Source organism: Pinus tabuliformis, chromosome 9, assembly GCF_031772625.1.
Source record: "Pinus tabuliformis cultivar Carrire ecotype Pingquan chromosome 9, CPIR1, whole genome shotgun sequence".
In the NCBI taxonomy this organism is placed as follows: domain Eukaryota; kingdom Viridiplantae; phylum Streptophyta; class Pinopsida; order Pinales; family Pinaceae; genus Pinus; species Pinus tabuliformis.
The window spans coordinates 1,572,882,325-1,572,905,269 of record NC_142307.1 but is presented as its reverse complement, the minus strand read 5'-3'; the positions used below and the strand labels follow the sequence as shown (position 1 = coordinate 1,572,905,269).

Below are 22,945 nucleotides of genomic sequence, written 5' to 3'. Positions count from 1 at the left end.
AAAATTTAAGACAGAAGAAGGAAAGTAAAGAGGGAAAGAACAAAGAGAAGCAGTCCATGGGCTACTTAACTTCCATCCATCATCCATATTAAGAGTTTTACTCATGTTTTTTATTTCAATGACTTCTCTTAGTCTTTGGTGATGGAATTAATCAACCCTTGCGAGGACCTTAGAATCATCTAAGAAAATATCGTTCTTCGTTAATTCAACATGTTCGGCTAGAGCAGAGGAGTGGGTCATACAGTGTCTAAGGTCTGCTCCGTGCTCGTGAATCCTTTGTGAAATGGAACTACCAATCTCTCCGATGTAGGGGGTTCCACAAGAACACAGAATTAAATAAACATGTTTCATGCATTTGGGATCAATAGGGTCTTTGACAGATCTTAAAGAGCTACGAATGGTTTTAAAAGGTCTAAAGGTGGAGCCAATCTTTTTCTTCTTAAGGATTCTAGCAATCTTTTCAGTTGTCCCTTGGATAAAGAGAAGCTGGACATTAGAGGCCACCCCAACCTCTTTTTTAGTTTTAGGTCCCTGACTAGCTTTTAAAAAGGCTCTGAAACCTTGCAACTTACTATAACCATTCTTCTTGAAGACATTAAAGAGATGGTTTTTCTCATCCATCAGATGGTCTTCATTTGAAACTCGAATAGCCCTAGTAGCTAGAGTATTGAGAACACCTAGTTTATGGGCTGGAAAGTGGTCAGATTTAGCATGGAGACACTGCTCACTATGGGTTTTCTTACAAAACACCTAGTGGGAGAACGAACCATCATCTTTCCTTGAGATGAGAGCATCAAGAAAGGGTAAGCTTCCATTAACCTTACATTCCATGGTGAATTTAATGGAATCAGACTGATTATTAAGATGCTCAAAGAAAGAAGTTAACTTTTCCCTACCATGGGGACATAGGTTGAAGGTATCACCAACAAATCTCTTCCACAATTTTGGTTTAAACCGAGCAGAAGCTAAAGTCGTGGATTCAAAGTCTTCCATAAAAAGGTTGCCAACCATAGGAGAGGGGAGAACCCATCGCTACTCCACACGTCTGATCATAGAATTCACCTTCGAAACTGAATAAGGTTGAGGTCAGGCAAATCTCTACAAGCTTAGCAAAATCCGGATTCGTTATGCGATTGATAACTTCAATAGCCTCTTTAATCAGGATGTTAGTGTAAAGAGAAACAATATCAAAACTAACCATAAAATCATCAAGATCAAACTTAATATCCTTCAACTCATTAACAAAGGAGAAAGAATCTTTAACAAAGGAACTAGACTTACCTATTAAGGGTTTAAGATTCTCAGCTAAATACTTAGCCAGGAGATACGTAGGCCCACCTATGGTATTGACAATAGGTCTAAGGGGGGCCCCTTCCTTATGAATCTTAGGAAGCCCATAGATCCTAGGCGTGAGAGGGTTACTTTCTATAAGCTTGTGACTAATTGAGCTTATAGATTTATTACACATAATAGCCTCTGCAACAGCTTTTGAAATCTTTTTAATGGGGTTCTTATTAAGCTTTCTATAGTTCCCACTATTGCAAAGGTGATCTAACATTTTCTTCTTGTAATCATCTTTGTCCAAGATCACCACCCCTCCTCCTTTATCAACTTTAAGAACAACAACCTCAGGGTTATTGTTTAAAGATTTCAAGGCTTCAAACTCTGCCTTGCTAATATTGCTTTTAGGTGGCATAGCATTCCTTAAAATCACATAACAATCTTGCCTAATGACATTCTTAATGTGATCAGGCAATTCCTTGATGCCAGATTCAATGGAGGAAAATATCTCCATTGAATTTAAATTCATTTCACTATATCAATTAAAATAATGATTCATAATCATAACTATTATATTTCATAAATTAATATTTAAATTTAATTAATAAATATATAAGAACTTAATATTTACAATAAATTCTTCTTTTTCTAAGAAAGAGGGAGAATTAGTACCATACATATTACATTAAAAAATCAAATTAGAAAAAACAAACATATTTTATAAATATATATATTAATATTTAAATTTAATTAATAAATATATAAAAACTTAATATTGACAATAAACTCTTTTTCTAAAATAGAAAGAGATTTAATACCATACATATTACACTAAAATAATAAACATGTTATATATAGAGATATATTTATCTTACATTTAGATTTGTCAACTTGTAAAAGGAATCAAATATTTGAATGTGCATTAAAAAAAGATTTGCATATTAAGAGATTTGAATTTGGTACATTTAGAGTTAATATGTATCTATGCAAGTTATGTATGCATTCAATAAACAAAGAGCTATTAAATTAGAAAATTATAAAACCAAACTCTTCCTGTTATATATCTGAGTTATAAGCATCTTTACCGCTAATAGGAAATGATAAAAAGTTATGAAATTAGACCCAAAAAACTTTTCCTTACAGGTCCGTAGTAACAGCATCTTTTGCCACTTTGAGAGAAATGATAAAAATCAGCTCCCTCGTACCTATATACCTACCAAGTGCTTACCTTCCGAGGTTGGTATATATATATTATATATATATATATATATATATATATATATCAAAAGTCAAGTGATCATATGACCACTGTCTCGTCATGTTCGCGTTTTTCCTACGAAGAGATTTATGCCTAGGCCAGGTACTTATTATATTTTTCTATAAAAAGGGGAGTAATTAAAGCGATATTGCGTTTGCCTAAGAAGGAAAGTAATTGAAGCGATATAGCGTTCTCACATTACATTCCTGTGCTCCAACAAAGTAAAGCAGGACTGCCATGAGCTGTTTGCAATTAATGGAGGGAATGTTTTTCAACAAGCATAGCAGCCAAATATTATCCGTAACTTCGATTCCAATCAGCACGTACACTGATTGATTGTTGGCTCTTACGACTTGTCCTCACATCTAATTAATTCACAAATTTACATCAAACATCTATATATCTCGCCTCCTGTGCAGGCCATCATACAAAGTTGTTTAGCACGCAATATTCCTTTCTTCTTGTTCTAAATCTGTTGGCAATCCCCTTAGTTCATGCTTACATGGCAGCAGATCTTGCGTGGACGGTTCAGCCGCCGCGGTCGCCGCCTCCTCCTCTACAGTCACTAAACGGCCACCCCTTCTCGTTTCCCCGAATCGCCGCACTCCCACCCAAACACTTCATCTTACCAATATTGACGATCAATTGGGATTAATGTTTCATGTGAACATACTTATGTTTTATCTGATGGGTATTTTTAGATGGAGAAAATACCAAAACCAAACACACAGACACCACAGAGCCAATACTCTGTTTCCACTGTTCCAGGATCATTTGCAGAGAACCTCTTTTTAAAAAAAATTAACTTAGAACACAGTCCATTACACAAAAAAAACCTTCTATTGATTTAAAACAAAAATACTGATACATGCTTCATCCTCTGCGCAGAGAGGGATTCACTGGAGAAACTCTGTCTCTCTCTCACTTCTGGTCTTCCACTGCTGTGGGTATTTACAAAACAGCTTCAAGTTGTTCCTGTGTTTTCTTTATGGTCAACAATACATAACAGTTTGCCTCTGTTATGTTTCCAGCACTGCTGTGCTTTCTTCTGTGCATTCATTTGCCTGGCATTCAATCTACACTTCCATGAACTACTTCATTTTTGCACGCAGGCACACCAAAAAAAAAAAATAACTACAGCACGCCCTGTTCTACATTAAAAAATATCACTCTCTCGTGCGTAGCCACCCCACTCCAAAATTACAAAAGGAACTGCACTGCTGTGCACCAAAAAAAAACAACACACACACTGCTTTGCGCAGCCACCATACATACCACACACTCCTACACAATCGCAGCCACAATACATATTTCATAAAAAACATGCCGCACCTTTTTTTTTGACTTACGTAACAATATATGAAACTTATAAAAAGAACTATGTGCCCATATCTATATTAAAGGCATGCCCATAACGTATTAAAGGCATGGGACGTATGCCCATCACCTTATTAAAAGGCCGCCACCAAAACTACATAAACACATTAAAAACATTGAATTCCTCCTACGGCGGTCAACGAGAAAACGACAAAAAAAATTGATTTGACGCGGGCGGGGTCGGCTGACGTCACTTCGGTGCCACGTGTCGCCACCCCATTCGTCATGCCCGCTTATTAAACTTCGCGCAGCTTCGTGGAGATCTGAGTCAGCAGACCCGATCCAACACAATTCGCACACCACTGTCCGGCAACCAGCACGACCTTTAGCGTCCGGGGAAAGTGGTTTTTCGGTGCTCGTACATGGGACGCGTGGCGGCAAGAGAGTGTGTTCGGAGCCCTTCCGGCGGATACAGCCTTTTGCCAAAGGCGGTGCGAACAAGAGGGTGGTTTCGTTCTGGCGGTTTCGGGTGCAGCGTGCTGGCTGAGTTGGCTGCCCACGTCCGCCTGCCGCTGTGCAGTTGGAATTAATATTCCAACACTCCCCTTTAATTTCAACTGCTGGGCATTCAATCTTACCCAAACATCATCCTCACATAGAGGGATTCACCAACTGCTTCTGATGCAGTTCACAAACAAACAAAGTTGTCTTCCTCTTAATAGAGGGATTCACCTGAAACTGTGCTTAAGAGCACCTTCCTCATGACAGAGGGATTCACCATTACAATGTGCTGAAGAGCACCTTCCTCATGATAGAGGGATTCACCTGTTATAAAAACATCTTCCTCTTAACAGAGGGATTTACCAAACAATGCTAAAAAGCATCTTCCTCTCAACAGAGGGATTCACTAATGACTATGCTGAAAAGCATCATCCTCTTGATAGAGGGATTTACCTTGACAATGTGCTGAAAAGCACCTTCCTCTTTAACAGAGGGTTTCACCAAATGACTGCTTCAAATGCAGTTCCAAAACAAACAATCATTGCACTGCTGTGTGTGCAAGTTCATTACAATGTTCTTTTATGCTGCTGCATATTCTCTGCTACACTGTTGTTCCATCTTCTTTGCTGCATCTACCCCACACTGCTGTGTCTGCCCCACGCTACTGCGTTTACACCTGCACTGCTCTTACATTTCTTTACAAACTCTGCATTGCTGTGCATTCTTCAAAGACAAAATACTCTGTCTTTTCTGGAACAATTACACTGTCTCAACTTATAAATTTACACTGCTGTGTGTAAATATTTCTTACATTCACTGCTGTTGCATATATTGCATTTCAATTTAATGAACAACAAATTCATTACATTTACCTTTACTGCTGTAAGGAAAATTTCTTTTGCATGTGCTACTGTTCAAAACTTCTTGCTGCTGCATTTTTTTTATTTGCATTGCTGTGTGCTTCTCCTTCTTCACGATGGGAAAACTTTTCTTCAAGCTGCTGCTGTCCATACACTTGTTGTTGTGTTGGTGCTGCAATTTGCACTGCTGTGTGCACATACACTTGGCACTTCATTCTCTACAAAAAAAATTAACACGGGCTGCTGCCTTTTCTTATGCACCCTTGCTTCACTCAATCTTCAGCTTCATTCATTTTATTTTCACAACGCACTACTGTGCAATTCCTTTGGCTTTCTGCTGCCATACACATTCTCATTCATCCCATGTGCATTAAAAATCTGCTGTCCCTGTGAGTATAATTTCTCACTTTACATAGAAGGAAAACTACATTCCATTACTATGCATTTCAATGCGTGTGCACCATAACAAAAAAAATTCCAAACTGCTGTTTTGTATTTTGTCTTCCCACTGCTGTGAGGGTTTCCTTGCTTTGCATACTTTTCTTCTTGCGCTGCTGCTCTTTACATTTCAGCGCTGTCATCTTTTCTTCTTTATGCATTTCTGTGCATATTGCATAAAAACAAAGCAAAAACATTGCTGATTTCATCACTGCTGCATATTACCTTTCAGAGGGATTAACAAAGATTTCATTTGCAACTGCTGCGCTGCAATACATCCTCCATCAACAAATGACTGTTAATACAGTTCAACAATAAAAATTACAAGCTCCCCTTTAGTGTATGCTTGTCTTCTTTTAGCAGACTCTTCTCAAAACAAATTTAGATCCACTGGGGAGTTCAAGTGGTTTTCATATTGCCTTTCCTTCCTTCTCCATACTTGTGTAACTTTCTTCTTTTGCATGGGTCTAGCTTGTGTAAGAGCCCATGTCAAGTTACAGTCATGTGCCATATGCCCAATGTTATGACACTTGAAACATTCAACTTTATTCATGAATAAGAATTCATGATTTCTTCTAAAATTGTTTCTTGGAGGTTGTCGGTGACCACAACATCTATCTTCATGAAATGCTCTACAGTCTTTTGCCATATGACCAAAGTTTGAGCAAGCATAACAATAACCATAAAATGAACATTGGTACCTGGGAGATGGAGGTTTCCTTGATGCACTTCTGAAGCCTTGCTGCCTTGAGATCCTCTGATGATCACCATTGCCTCTTGCCTTTTTGCCATCAGCTACATTTCTTCTTGGAGCTGGATTTCTTCTATTGCTGCCTTCATTTTTCTCCTTGCCTTTGCTGGAACTAGGAGCATCACCATCTCTTTCTGGCCTCTTCACATCTCCTTTGCTTAAAGCATCCTCATCCTTGTTTGAGGGTTCACCTACATACCCAAGTCCTGATTTATCAAATGGAGATCTGTGATAGCTGAGAATGTCATCCAAAGCTTGAGAGCTCTTCATGATCTTGTTCATCCCTTCAACCTTCTTCCTGAGGAGGACAATCTCTTCTTCTAACTTTTCACATTCATTACTTTTCTTTGCTAGTTGTCCCTCAGTTTCTTCCTTGCTACGAGTAGCTTCAGCGGCTACTACTTTGAAGGAGATAATATCAGTCTTCATTTTGGAGATTTCTTCATCTTTTGCTTGACTGCTCTTCATTTTCTTTTCAGCTCCTTGTACCTGCTTCCTGGCTTCTTGTAGTTCGGACTTAAGGGAGGAGACCTCTACCTTATACTGTCCAATCTCTTCCACAAGTTTGTTCACCCTCATGTGCCTTTGTTCAAGTTGACTTGACAAGGCATCTGCCTGCTTCCTTGCTTCATTCAGCTGATTTGTCATGGATATGACTTCTTCATAATGTTTCCTCTTGCTTTCTTCAAGTTCCTTCTTAAGCTTGGCAAGCTCTTCATCCCTTTCTTTTACTTGAAGCTTGATGAGGTCAAGCTTCTCATTCTCAGCTTCTATTATGGGTTCATCTTGACCCATTGTCATGGTCAGTGCTCCCTTTGCATGAAGGTCATGCAGTCTGTCCCAAATATCCTTTGCTGATGTGTATTTTCCAAGATTCTTCTTCACAGAATCAGGGAGTCCATCCAAGATAGTCTTTGTTGCTTGTGCATCATATTCCATGGATTCTTTATCCTTCTGGCTGTCATCAATCACTGACTCCCAGACTTCAATCCCCTCAGACATTAGGAAAGCCCTCATCATTATTTCCCATACATCAAAGTTTCCATCAAACTTTGGAACCTCAAATACAATGCTTTCAAATAGATTCCCTTCTAGTTTAGTAGAGGAGGGAGACACATTTTTAACAGCCCTGGAGGCTTTCTTCTTTGACCTTGCCATTCTTATCTAGGCTTTAAATACTTGACTGTGTTTTTTTTAATCACTGACTGTTTCTATAACAGTAACACAAAGGAAAGCTTGAGGAATACCTTAACTGTTTTGGTTGTGGCTTCACACTGCTGGAGAGGTTTGACTGCTGCAACAACACCTTCCTTCAGCTTCTTTGAGTCTTCAAAGAGCCTAGACTAGCTCTGATACCACTGATGGGTATTTTTAGATGGAGAAAATACCAAAACCAAACACACAGACACCACAGAGCCAATACTCTGTTTCCACTGTTCCAGGATCATTTGCAGAGAACCTCTTTTTAAAAAAAATTAACTTAGAACACAGTCCATTACACAAAAAAAACCTTCTATTGATTTAAAACAAAAATACTGATACATGCTTCATCCTCTGCGCAGAGAGGGATTCACTGGAGAAACTCTGTCTCTCTCTCACTTCTGGTCTTCCACTGCTGTGGGTATTTACAAAACAGCTTCAAGTTGTTCCTGTGTTTTCTTTATGGTCAACAATACATAACAGTTTGCCTCTGTTATGTTTCCAGCACTGCTGTGCTTTCTTCTGTGCATTCATTTGCCTGGCATTCAATCTACACTTCCATGAACTACTTCATTTTTGCACGCAGGCACACCAAAAAAAAAAAATAACTACAGCACGCCCTGTTCTACATTAAAAAATATCACTCTCTCGTGCGTAGCCACCCCACTCCAAAATTACAAAAGGAACTGCACTGCTGTGCACCAAAAAAAAACAACACACACACTGCTTTGCGCAGCCACCATACATACCACACACTCCTACACAATCGCAGCCACAATACATATTTCATAAAAAACATGCCGCACCTTTTTTTTTGACTTACGTAACAATATATGAAACTTATAAAAAGAACTATGTGCCCATATCTATATTAAAGGCATGCCCATAACGTATTAAAGGCATGGGACGTATGCCCATCACCTTATTAAAAGGCCGCCACCAAAACTACATAAACACATTAAAAACATTGAATTCCTCCTACGGCGGTCAACGAGAAAACGACAAAAAAAATTGATTTGACGCGGGCGGGGTCGGCTGACGTCACTTCGGTGCCACGTGTCGCCACCCCATTCGTCATGCCCGCTTATTAAACTTCGCGCAGCTTCTCGGAGATCTGACCCTGCAGATCCGATCCAACGCAATTCGCACACCACTCTTCCGCAACCAGCACGACCTTTACCGTCCGGGGAAAGTGGTTTTTCGGTGCTCGTACATGGGACGCGTGGCGGCAAGAGAGTGTGTTCGGAGCCCTTCCGGCGGATACAGCCTTTTGCCAAAGGCGGTGCGAACAAGAGGGTGGTTTCGTTCTGGCGGTTTCGGGTGCAGCGTGCTGGCTGAGTTGGCTGCCCACGTCCGTCTGCCGCTGAGCAGTTGGAATTAATATTCCAACACTCCCCTTTAATTTCAACTGCTGGGCATTCAATCTTACCCAAACATCATCCTCACATAGAGGGATTCACCAACTGCTTCTGATGCAGTTCACAAACAAACAAAGTTGTCTTCCTCTTAATAGAGGGATTCACCTGAAACTGTGCTTAAGAGCACCTTCCTCATGACAGAGGGATTCACCATTACAATGTGCTGAAGAGCACCTTCCTCATGATAGAGGGATTCACCTGTTATAAAAACATCTTCCTCTTAACAGAGGGATTTACCAAACAATGCTAAAAAGCATCTTCCTCTCAACAGAGGGATTCACTAATGACTATGCTGAAAAGCATCATCCTCTTGATAGAGGGATTTACCTTGACAATGTGCTGAAAAGCACCTTCCTCTTTAACAGAGGGTTTCACCAAATGACTGCTTCAAATGCAGTTCCAAAACAAACAATCATTGCACTGCTGTGTGTGCAAGTTCATTACAATGTTCTTTTATGTTGCTGCATATTCTCTGCTACACTGTTGTTCCATCTTCTTTGCTGCATCTACCCCACACTGCTGTGTCTGCCCCACGCTACTGCGTTTACACCTGCACTGCTCTTACATTTCTTTACAAACTCTGCATTGCTGTGCATTCTTCAAAGACAAAATACTCTGTCTTTTCTGGAACAATTACACTGTCTCAACTTATAAATTTACACTGCTGTGTGTAAATATTTCTTACATTCACTGCTGTTGCATATATTGCATTTCAATTTAATGAACAACAAATTCATTACATTTACCTTTACTGCTGTAAGGAAAATTTCTTTTGCATGTGCTACTGTTCAAAACTTCTTGCTGCTGCATTTTTTTTATTTGCATTGCTGTGTGCTTCTCCTTCTTCACGATGGGAAAACTTTTCTTCAAGCTGCTGCTGTCCATACACTTGTTGTTGTGTTGGTGCTGCAATTTGCACTGCTGTGTGCACATACACTTGGCACTTCATTCTCTACAAAAAAAATTAACACGGGCTGCTGCCTTTTCTTATGCACCCTTGCTTCACTCAATCTTCAGCTTCATTCATTTTATTTTCACAACGCACTACTGTGCAATTCCTTTGGCTTTCTGCTGCCATACACATTCTCATTCATCCCATGTGCATTAAAAATCTGCTGTCCCTGTGAGTATAATTTCTCACTTTACATAGAAGGAAAACTACATTCCATTACTATGCATTTCAATGCGTGTGCACCATAACAAAAAAAATTCCAAACTGCTGTTTTGTATTTTGTCTTCCCACTGCTGTGAGGGTTTCCTTGCCTTGCATACTTTTCTTCTTGCGCTGCTGCTCTTTACATTTCAGCGCTGTCATCTTTTCTTCTTTATGCATTTCTGTGCATATTGCATAAAAACAAAGCAAAAACATTGCTGATTTCATCACTGCTGCATATTACCTTTCAGAGGGATTAACAAAGATTTCATTTGCAACTGCTGCGCTGCAATACATCCTCCATCAACAAATGATTGTTAATACAGTTCAACAATAAAAATTACAAGCTCCCCTTTAGTGTATGCTTGTCTTCTTTTAGCAGACTCTTCTCAAAACAAATTTAGATCCACTGGGGAGTTCAAGGGGTTTTCATATTGCCTTTCCTTCCTTCTCCATACTTGTGTAACTTTCTTCTTTTGCATGGGTCTAGCTTGTGTAAGAGCCCATGTCAAGTTACAGTCATGTGCCATATGCCCAATGTTATGACACTTGAAACATTCAACTTTATTCATGAATAAGAATTCATGATTTCTTCTAAAATTGTTTCTTGGAGGTTGTCGGTGACCACAACATCTATCTTCATGAAATGCTCTACAGTCTTTTGCCATATGACCAAAGTTTGAGCAAGCATAACAATAACCATAAAATGAACATTGGTACCTGGGAGATGGAGGTTTCCTTGATGCACTTCTGAAGCCTTGCTGCCTTGAGATCCTCTGATGATCACCATTGCCTCTTGCCTTTTTGCCATCAGCTACATTTCTTCTTGGAGCTGGATTTCTTCTATTGCTGCCTTCATTTTTCTCCTTGCCTTTGCTGGAACTAGGAGCATCACCATCTCTTTCTGGCCTCTTCACATCTCCTTTGCTTAAAGCATCCTCATCCTTGTTTGAGGGTTCACCTACATACCCAAGTCCTGATTTATCAAATGGAGATCTGTGATAGCTGAGAATGTCATCCAAAGCTTGAGAGCTCTTCATGATCTTGTTCATCCCTTCAACCTTCTTCCTGAGGAGGACAATCTCTTCTTCTAACTTTTCACATTCATTACTTTTCTTTGCTAGTTGTCCCTCAGTTTCTTCCTTGCTACGAGTAGCTTCAGCGGCTACTACTTTGAAGGAGATAATATCAGTCTTCATTTTGGAGATTTCTTCATCTTTTGCTTGACTGCTCTTCATTTTCTTTTCAGCTCCTTGTACCTGCTTCCTGGCTTCTTGTAGTTCGGACTTAAGGGAGGAGACCTCTACCTTATACTGTCCAATCTCTTCCACAAGTTTGTTCACCCTCATGTGCCTTTGTTCAAGTTGACTTGACAAGGCATCTGCCTGCTTCCTTGCTTCATTCAGCTGATTTGTCATGGATATGACTTCTTCATAATGTTTCCTCTTGCTTTCTTCAAGTTCCTTCTTAAGCTTGGCAAGCTCTTCATCCCTTTCTTTTACTTGAAGCTTGATGAGGTCAAGCTTCTCATTCTCAGCTTCTATTATGGGTTCATCTTGACCCATTGTCATGGTCAGTGCTCCCTTTGCATGAAGGTCATGCAGTCTGTCCCAAATATCCTTTGCTGATGTGTATTTTCCAAGATTCTTCTTCACAGAATCAGGGAGTCCATCCAAGATAGTCTTTGTTGCTTGTGCATCATATTCCATGGATTCTTTATCCATCTGGCTGTCATCAATCACTGACTCCCAGACTTCAATCCCCTCAGACATTAGGAAAGCCCTCATCATTATTTCCCATACATCAAAGTTTCCATCAAACTTTGGAACCTCAAATACAATGCTTTCAAATAGATTCCCTTCTAGTTTAGTAGAGGAGGGAGACACATTTTTAACAGCCCTGGAGGCTTTCTTCTTTGACCTTGCCATTCTTATCTAGGCTTTAAATACTTGACTGTGTTTTTTTTAATCACTGACTGTTTCTATAACAGTAACACAAAGGAAAGCTTGAGGAATACCTTAACTGTTTTGGTTGTGGCTTCACACTGCTGGAGAGGTTTGACTGCTGCAACAACACCTTCCTTCAGCTTCTTTGAGTCTTCAAAGAGCCTGGACTAGCTCTGATACCACTGTTGGGTATTTTTAGATGGAGAAAATACCAAAACCAAACACACAGACACCACAGAGCCAATGCTCTGTTTCCACTGTTCCAGGATCATTTGCAGAGAACCTCTTTTAAAAAAAATTAACTCAGAACACAGTCCATTACACAAAAAAAACCTTCTATTGATTTAAAACATAAATATTGATACATGCTTCATCCTCTGCGCAGAGAGGGATTCACTGGAGAAACTCTGTCTCTCTCTCTCTTCTGGTCTTCCACTGCTGTGGGTATTTACAAAACAGCTTCAAGTTGTTCCTGTGTTTTCTTTATGGTCAACAATACATAACAGTTTGCCTCTGTTATGTTTCCAGCACTGCTGTGCTTTCTTCTGTGCATTCATTTGCCTGGCATTCAATCTACACTTCCATGAACTACTTCATTTTTGCACGCAGGCACACCAAAAAAAAAAAATAACTACAGCACGCCCTGTTCTACATTAAAAAATATCACTCTCTCGTGCGTAGCCACCCCACTCCAAAATTACAAAAGGAACTGCACTGCTGTGCACCAAAAAAAAACAACACACACACTGCTTTGCGCAGCCACCATACATACCACACACTCCTACACAATCGCAGCCACAATACATATTTCATAAAAAACATGCCGCACCTTTTTTTTTGACTTACGTAACAATATATGAAACTTATAAAAAGAACTATGTGCCCATATCTATATTAAAGGCATGCCCATAACGTATTAAAGGCATGGGACGTATGCCCATCACCTTATTAAAAGGCCGCCACCAAAACTACATAAACACATTAAAAACATTGAATTCCTCCTACGGCGGTCAACGAGAAAACGACAAAAAAAATTGATTTGACGCGGGCGGGGTCGGCTGACGTCACTTCGGTGCCACGTGTCGCCACCCCATTCGTCATGCCCGCTTATTAAACTTCGCGCAGCTTCTCGGAGATCTGACCCTGCAGATCCGATCCAACGCAATTCGCACACCACTCTTCCGCAACCAGCACGACCTTTACCGTCCGGGGAAAGTGGTTTTTCGGTGCTCGTACATGGGACGCGTGGCGGCAAGAGAGTGTGTTCGGAGCCCTTCCGGCGGATACAGCCTTTTGCCAAAGGCGGTGCGAACAAGAGGTGGTTTCGTTCTGGCGGTTTCGGGTGCAGCGTGCTGGCTGAGTTGGCTGCCCACGTCCGTCTGCCGCTGAGCAGTTGGAATTAATATTCCAACATTATCCACCCCCTGCAACTCTTCCTTGAATGGTAATGGGATGACAATATTAAATCATAAATTTTAATATAATTAATTTCATTTTATTATTAATTAATAATTAAAACCTAAATCTTTTAATGTAGATTTTGTCTTTCTATTGCATTTTATTTAAAGTACATTTGGTTCATTTAGTTAAAAGTTACACATTTTACTCAATACAAAACATACGAGAGAAAAGAAACACATCCAAATCTTAATCTATGGTTCTAGATTTTGTTAGTAAAACAGGGGCATTAAAGGGTATCAAACATAGTTATCAAATTTGAGATTATATATGTTACAAATATTTATAAAATAATTTATTATTCTTTGTTATAAAAATTTATTATTTTTAGCAATTATAAACTTATTATCTTCTACTATATAAAATTGATTGTTTTTCACATTGTAATTTTTTTTAATATACAATTTAGTGTTTATTATATTTTTTACTATAAAAATTTCAGCTTTTTAATTTTTTTTTAGTAACACCTAAACCTTCTAATTTTTAGGGAGGGAGCAATTAGAATCTTGTCTATATATAAGTAATATGACTATTGACGTTCATGAAGCGGAAACAGGGAGGTGTTCACATATTTATCAAATGAAGAAAAAAAATATATAATTTTTAAATATTAATATAGAAATTTAGGTTTCTAATATTTTAAATATTAAATTTTATATTAATAAATTTTTTTACCAAATTCCATTAGCATTGTAATTTGGGTGGGGAAAAGTTGTGTATGTATGTCCATTTTATCCGGCAATGCCACACTTCACATATTTAGCATCAACTTCCATGAAAGATGATGCAGGAACATTCAGCTCAACATTACTATTGTATTCTAATAGACATAGGGTGTCTTGTGTTTCAAGGAAGTAATTTCCTAACCATTGAATCAATGTAATTATTTAATGTTTTGAGTGATTTTAATGAGAATAGGAATTAATTGAATATTGTAAGGCATAATTGTAAATGTTCTCGAATGTAAGAGAACATGAGAGATTTAGGATAGTTGAGTGATGAAAGGATTGAGAATTGATTGTCAATCTTAGATTAGGAGTCAATTCATGATTTTCTAGATTTGAGAGAATCCTTAGGGATGAGAAAGAGAATTTAGGATTTTGTTGAAAAGCTTATGGATCTAAACCAGGAATTGGTTTTAGAATCCCTTTTGTATAAATCTAAACCTAGAAGGCATGATCAGATGTTAGAGAGGTTAGACAGAGAGAGAGAGTTAAATATTTAGTTGTGTTTGTAAGCCTATGGACAGATAATGATTAGCGGCCATTAAATTAAAAGATCAGGCCAAGGAGAGACAGAGAGTCCCATTATGTAATTGTTTGTTGATATATATATATATATATATATATATATATATATATATATATAGATATGCACAAAGATTCAATTCCAAGTTCTATAAGTATGTCGTTGAATATTGAATGATGAATGAATGAATTAGCATATCCTATGTAACAGAGAGTTGCAGGTGAAGTTTGACGATTACACAGAGAGGAACATGACGAAGAGGATCATAATGGATCATTGAATCCATTAGAGGGATCAAAGCCAAAGCTCAGGAGGAATCGCATAGTAAAACAATAGAAAGGCCGAAACCTTGAAGAAAACACAAAACCCAGAAACACTGAAGAAATAGCGTAAAATCATAAGCAAACAGAATAACAGAGGAGTAAAGTATCATTGAACAGCAACCATAGATCTAACAGATCAACGACCGGAATCAAATCGCAAGGGTAAAAAAATTGGGATAACATCGCAATACTTCAAAGGGAGGAAGTGATTGCGACATGCGATGCATAGCCGGACCCGAAATCTTACGAATGTGACCTAGAACCCATCGGGTCGGAAATACATATCAGATCGGAGTTTTAAAGTGGAAGAGTCAAGTGCAAGGATGATGCGATAGCCGATAGCCAATAGCGATAAGCACTGATCGGAGATCGGGCAGATCGGCGATCGAAGGTCGGGCGTTTCAGAGATTGGAGATCGAAGTAGCACAGTGGAAGGTTTAATATTGAGGGGCAGACCCGATGATATATATGAATGCGGGTATATAGTTTTTGAGATCCACTTATGTGGTTCAGAGCGTAATTTCAATGTATTTCTTTTGTATTCCGTTCAAGTGTTGTGCCGAGTCTTTTAATGCAAAAAGCGTTATTTAAACACGTCCGATAGTCATATACCAGAGTCGGAGGGGTGATAAAAGCATATATGTGGTATGACCATGGTAACTGTGATGAGCGATTGCGATAAAGGTAATTCATTGGGAACTGTGTAAAGGATTATGAAAGACGAAAAAAGGTATGTATGTATGTTTTTTACGTGTGTTCTCTTATAGAAAAATTATAATGGATTAAAGCGCTGATAGAAGGGTTTTAATGGTTTTCCAATTAAACCCAAAGTTGTGAAGTGGGGTTTGGATATATGTGCAGCCATAGGAATTAATAAAGGTTTATGAGGACTATTAAGTCCCGATAGAAAGGATTGGAAGGGCTAGACTATGTGGTTAATGGATAAATGTTTCCATATAAGTTCTAATTAAGGGGGCCTTAACCATTGTTCATTTAATATAAATTCTTGACCGGAAGGTCATATAAATTCTTAGGCAGAAATGGTTGTTGCATAGGTTTATGCATACTGTGGGTAAAGCAGGGGTAACCCTACGTCATTTGGTATCAGAGCAGAACAAAGAAATTATGTGTGAAAGTTTCTTTGGAAGAATTTAGAACAGAGATATGTGGAAAGAAGAGTATGCAGGCAAAGGAGATCCGATTCTAATTTGAGAGCGAAGCAACTAGAGTAAAGCTGAGAGATTGCAGGAACATAAAGAATCCACTATAATATCCCGTTTCAGAGATTTTCACCAAAACCCCAGTAAAATCCAACCAAATACGCACAAATAATATAATAACCGGGAAACTCAAAATGATAAAAATAACAATGGTGTAACATATCATAATATAGGCATAAAATATAAGCAGATACTCAAGAAATGCAAAGAGAACTGCTAAGCCATTTTATTATATTGAGTAAATGGAATGAGTACAGGAGGTGATCAGAAGGATGACACCTCGACTTGCACCAGGCAAGTGAAGAAATACACTCATAATAACAAGGAATGGCCTTTGCGTGGATGCTGCTAGAAAGCTATCGTGTTGTTGCTACTACTGGAAATCAAATGAGGATTTGGGGTTGTTCCCCTCCTCAGAAAATGCTGAAACTCGGGAATCCACCCTACTCAGAAAACTCAGAAAACCTAGAAAGCTTTTCTGAAATGGCCGACCCTCGAAAATCACTCCCCTACGGAATCACACAATCCCTCAAGGCCCTGCAGTGCCACTGAGTAGAATCCTCCAAATTACTTGAAACTCTGCCAAACCCCTCCAATATGCAAGAGCTGATCTCTTGCTCAATATCCCAACTCAACTCCTCCACAAATCCTCAACCCAGAACTACTCTCAAAAGAACTGCGTCCCTCTCTTCTCAAGACTACACAGTCTTCCAATGCTCAGCTCCACCTCAATGCAAAAGATCAAAACTACTGCAAAAAGACTGCTGAAAATACCTTTCCCGAGTAGGCACTCGAAGTCTCCCGGGGCTAAGGGTGAGATCTCCGAATAGAGACAATCAGTGCACTAAACAATGTTGCAGACAGGCTAAACAGGCCGTGTGCTCCAAGTCGGAGTGACTAGCTCAAATGCTCATAATCTAATGACAAAATGAGGGGGCTCCTCTCTCCTTTATAGCATTAGCCTCTCCCAATCCCAAGGCTCACCTCCTCCAATGTAATCCCCTCTTGCCACGTGTTCACTTTCCATCTGCGTAGTCCCTCCAAGTGTCTACATGGGCTCCATCTTTGTGTGGTCCTTTAGCCCCCTTGGCTCCCCTTTAAGTCACATGTTGTGCTACTAGGAAGTGACTTTTTATTCTAAAAGTGAGTTATGTCCCCTTTTCATCACCTTTTTATTTACAAATAACTATAGAAGGAAAAATTGAGAAAAATCGAATATTCTAATTAGCCATAGCTAATTAGGAATATTACAGTTTCCCCTGGCAAAATGTTGCTTGTTCTCAAGCAACTGAAGTGATGGACGCTGCAAAATTTTCTCACTCTCCCAAGTGGCATCCTCATCCGGTAAATTCTTCCACCTCAACAAGAATTCCCAGACCATCCTACTCTGTAGCTGCCTCTCCCTAGTATCAATAATAGCCTCTGGCTACAACACCAAATGCCCCTCATCATCCGTGGGTGGTAGCTCATTTGTCACTGTCACATGTTTTCCCAACGCCTTCTTCAGGCATGATACGCGGAAAACGTTATGCATCTTGCTACCTTAGGGCAGCTCCAACTCATATGCTACCTATCCAATCTTGTGTATCACCTTGTATGGCCCATAAAAGCGGGGCTTGAGCTTTTCAACCCCCTTCTACTTAGTGACGATTGTCGGTATGGCTGTAATCATAGGTAGACCAAGTCTCCTACATCAAACTGTCTCTTCACCCGACCCCTGTCAGCATACATCTTCTGCTGGTTCTGCGTTGTAGCCATGTTATCCTTGAGAGCTTGGAGAATATCCTGACTCTCTTGGATCCAAATCTTGGCTCTCGAAGCCTTGCTAGCACCAAACATCACGTTAACAAAAGATAAAGGATGATAACCATACAAAGCATAGAATGGTGACATATCGATGGACATGTGATGTGTAGTGTTGTAGCAGTACTCCCCCAGATGCAGCCACTTCAGCCATGCTTTCTGCTGCCCACTGACATAATTACGCAAGTAGCCCTCCAGCTACTTGTTAACTATCTCTGTCTGCCCGTCCGTCTATGGGTGATAACTGGTACTCGGTGTCAACTCCATCCCCACCAACCAGAAAAGCTCCTGCCAAAATTCGCCCATGAAACAACTGTCCCTGTCATTGGTGATGGTCTTGGGAAGACCATGTAATCTAAAAATCTCTCTGAAGAACAGCTCGGCCACCTGCCTGCTGTGTAGTGTGCGGATATGGAAAAAATGTGTGAGTACTTTGTCAGCCAATCAACAATGACAAAGATGCAATCCTTGCCCTATACCATGGGCAACCATGTGATGAAGTCCATCGAAATACACTCCCATTTCCCTTCCAGAATGGGAAGAGGCTGCAATAGTCCTACTGGATGGTTCATCTCCCCCTTGTTCCTCTGGTAAACATTGCACTCCTGGACATGCTGGAGTACGTCCTCCTTGAGGCCCTTCCATGAGAACCTCTCTCTAATGGCCCTATAGGTTTTGGTAAACCCTTGATGACCTACCAATGGTGAATCATGTGACGCCTGAAGTATCTTCTTCTTGAGCTGATACCCCTCAGTCAAGAAGATCCGGTCCCTGTAGTAGATGATCTCATCAACCACCCTGTACCTATCATCTGCCACCTTCCCATCCAAAACCTCACATGCAAATTTGTCCTTGGAGTACTCTACTAAGGGTCGAGCCCTCCAGTCTGCATCTAAGCTCATAAGAGACAACGTGGCTGGCCTACATGAAAGGGCATCTGCTATCACGTTGTTCTTACCCTTGACATACTCAATGTCAAAGTCATATGCTTGCATCTTGCCGATCCACTTCTGCTGCCTCTCCTGTAGCTGCTTCTGCTCCAAAAAGAACTTGAGGCTATTGTGATCAGTCCTCACCCTAAACCTGTTACCCACCAAATACTGTGGGTACTTAGCCAATGCATGCATGATGGCTAGAATCTCCTTGTCGTATATAGAATACAACCTCTTGTGTAGAAGGAGCTTCTGGCTATCAAAGGCTATAGGGTGAGCTCCCTACATCATCACTGCGTCGATCCCCTCTCCTGACACATCACACTCCAAAACAAATGGATGCATAAAATCTGGCAATGCAAGCACTGGGCAGCTGCTCATAACCTTCTTGAGCCTGTCAAAGGCTCGCTGCGCTATATCCAACCAACTGAATGCCCCCTTCCTCGTCAAATCTGTCAAGCGTGCAACAAGCTGTGAGAAACCATTAATGAACTTCCAGTAGTAAGTACAAATGCCAATGAATCCTCAAAGTTCCATCACGTTTCTCGGCTCTGGCCAATCTCTGATGGCCCTGATCTTCTCCTTGTGGACCCTCACTCCATCCACTCCTATGATGTGTCCCAAGTATAACATCTTCGTCAACCCAAACTCACATTTGGAGAGCTTGGCATAGAACTGCTGCTCCTCCAAGATGCACAATACTGTCTCGATGTGCTGGAGATGCTCCTCCCAAGTCTTGCTGTAAATGAGGATATCATCAAAGAACACCAACAAAAACTTCCTTAAGTGACTGCGGAAGATGTGATTCATGCAAGACTGAAATCTAGCTGGGGCATTGGTTAGCCCGAAAGGCATCACCAAAAACTCAAAGTGCCCATAGTGACACCTGAAGGCGGTCTTGGGAATGTCTTGCTCCCTCACACGAATCTGATGGTACCCAGATCTCAAATCAATCTTTGAGAAGAACCGTGCTCCTTTCAACTCATCCATCAACTCATCGATCCTGGGTATGGGGTATCTGTTCTTCAGGGTTTTCTTGTTCAGGACCCTATAGTCATTGCACATCCTCAATGTGCCATCCTTCTTCTTTACCAATACCACAGAAGAAGCAAAAGGACTTGTGCTCAGCCGAATGTGCCCAAGAGCCAGCAACTCCTGAATGGCCTGCTCGATCTCATCCTGATAGGCCTTGGGATGCCTATAGGGGGTAGTAATCACTGCCTGTATGCCCTGCTCAAGCTCAATGGTGTGCTCAAACACCCGGTCCGGTGGCTATCCCAGTGGAATCTTCCCAAACACTGTGGCATACTAGTCAAGGATGGCCTGTATCTCTGGGTGCACTATCTACCCTGTAGTCCCTGCCTCTGATGCACGCAGCTCCACTGCCTACTCTATGTCTCCCTTCCAAAATACTGCCTCCATTCGATGAGCTGAAACAGTTTGAGGCGGGTATGTGTGTTCTCGTATCTTCTCATGCTCACTGTCTTCTCATCATCCCACTCCATCTCTAGGGCCTTCCAATCTGTAGCGACCTTCCCTAGAGTGATGAGCCACTGAACACCCAGTACTATGCTGGTGTCCGGAATATTGACCATGAAGAAGTGGTCAGTTAGTGTGTAGCTACCCATCGTCACTGATAACTCTGGAACATAATGAGCACACACCAAGGTCTAATCTCTTGGGACCAAAACTGAAAATCCATCGAAGCTCTCTGTCGGTATACCTCTTTGCTCAACCATCTATGCATCGATGAAGTTGTGGGTGGCCCGACCGTCAACCGAAACTGATACTCGCTGGCCATGTACTGTCCCCCGTACGCGCAGCGTCAAATACTTGGGAACTCCTCGCAATGCTGCAAGGGCTCCTCCGGTAGGTGAAAAAGCTGCACCACCTACTACTGGTGGTGGAGGCAGCAAGGGACCCTACATGGCATGACTATCTCCTACCTCCACATCATCCTCCTCATCCTCTTCCCTGCTGCTCTCGGAGAAGACCTCAATAAAATGTGCTTTGCCAGTAGCACATCTATGTCCTAGTGCCCATGGCTCCTGACAGGTGAAGCACAACCGCTTCTTCTTCAACTCCCTCCTGGCATCATCATCAATCTGTACTTGTCCTGGATTCCCCTTCGAAGGCGGAATCCTCACATCCTTCCCCTTAGGCTGAAAAGCCTGTCGTTGGGGGTAAGGTGTCCGGGTCCTGGGTAAGACATCCTGTAAGTCCCAGGTCCTACTATTAGCATCTTGAAGGTTGGTTGGTCTAGCGGATCTAACTAGACCCGGAAGTGGCTCTGCTAACCCCTCAACATACATGTAGATCCTCCATGCCATGGATAGATCTGGCATCATCATTGAAACCCTCAAAAAGTCCACAATGTAGGTCTCTGAGCTTCCTATCTGTTTGAGCCTCGTCAGCTCAACAAACTGCTGTTCCGGATCCTTCCGGTCAAACTTCTCCATAAATCCCTTGGTGAAATTGGCATACGTCGTCACTGTGGAATTCTCGAGTGTAACCATCCCATGGAACCACCAATCCTGGGCCTCACCATCCAAATGTAATGTCGCCACCTTGATGGCCTCTGTCTCCGACATCTGGTTAAGTTGGAAATAGATATCCAGCATCGCCACCCAAGACCTTGCCGAACTATTTGATGAGCCATCAAACGTAGGCAAGTGAAATCTACTAGCAGTGCAGTGGGTGTCTCCATCGTGATAATGTCGGTATCCTCTGTGATGGTCGCGGGGTCTACTATCCTGCTGGAGCTGAAAAAAGTCTTTGAATGAGAGAGCATCCCTGAACTCCTACCCATAGGCCTGGTACTCTGCAAAATAATCGACCATATGACCGGGCTCTGCCTCTTGCTGTGCTCCAGCCCCCGTATCTGCTCCTAGGAAAGTGGGCATGGTAGAGCATATAGGGGCATGTGAGGCCACTTGCTGAGTAGTATCACACAGAGTGGCACCCTTCTCTGACAAATGGTGAGATGCACCCGATCCCTCTCCAACCTAGAAAACTTGTGGGCTCTCACAATGTCTAGCCTCCACTGTCGTGAATCTCTACCCCATCACCTCGATCTGCCTCAATAGATCCTGCACTGATTTGAGGAGCATGTCTGCAAAATTCTTCCCATCATCATCTGCCATCAGATTCTCCTACTCCGTGTCCACCACAGGCTCCTCCTATCCTGCATCCACCACAGGTTCCTCTTGTTCTGCATCCACCACCAGAACACAGTCTCTCTGTCCGTAGGTGTTCTCCAACCTACGCCCAACGTCTTTGTATCTCCTACCTCTGTAACAGATGTAGGGCTTTTCCCCTGATGTCATAGATTACTAGCTCCATAGGTTGAGCCAGATCTATGCTTTGATACCACTATAATATCCCATTTCAGAGATTTTCCCCAAAACCCGAGTAAACTCCAACCAAATACGCACAAATAATATAATAACCGGGAAACTCAAAATGATAAAAATAACAGTGGTGTAACATATCATAATATAGGCATGAAATATAAGCAGATACTCGAGATATTCAAAGAAAAATGCTAAGCCATTTTATTATACTGAGTAAATGGAATGAGTACAGGAGGTGATCAGAAGGATGGCACCTCGACTTGCACCAGGCAAGTGAAGAAATACACTCAGAATAACAAGGAATGGCCTCTGCATGGATGCTGCTGGAAAACTATCATGATGTTGCTACTACTGGAAATCAAATGAGGATTTGGGGTTGTTCCCCTCCTTAGAAAATGCTGAAACTCTGAAATCCGCCCTACTCAGAAAACCTAGAAAAACCCAAAAAGTTTTTCTGAAATGGTCGACCCCTGAAAATCGCCCCC

At 41.1% G+C, this 22,945-nt stretch overlaps 1 protein-coding gene across 1 annotated transcript; it reads right to left on the bottom strand.

Moving 5' to 3' along the window:
* Positions 1-979: 979 nt before the first annotated feature.
* LOC149154669 (uncharacterized) lies at positions 980-1,795 on the bottom strand. Its single transcript, XM_089444196.1, has one exon. It carries the CDS (start codon positions 1,793-1,795, stop codon positions 980-982), a length of 816 nt encoding a protein of 271 aa, XP_089300322.1.
* Positions 1,796-22,945: the final 21,150 nt, after the last annotated feature.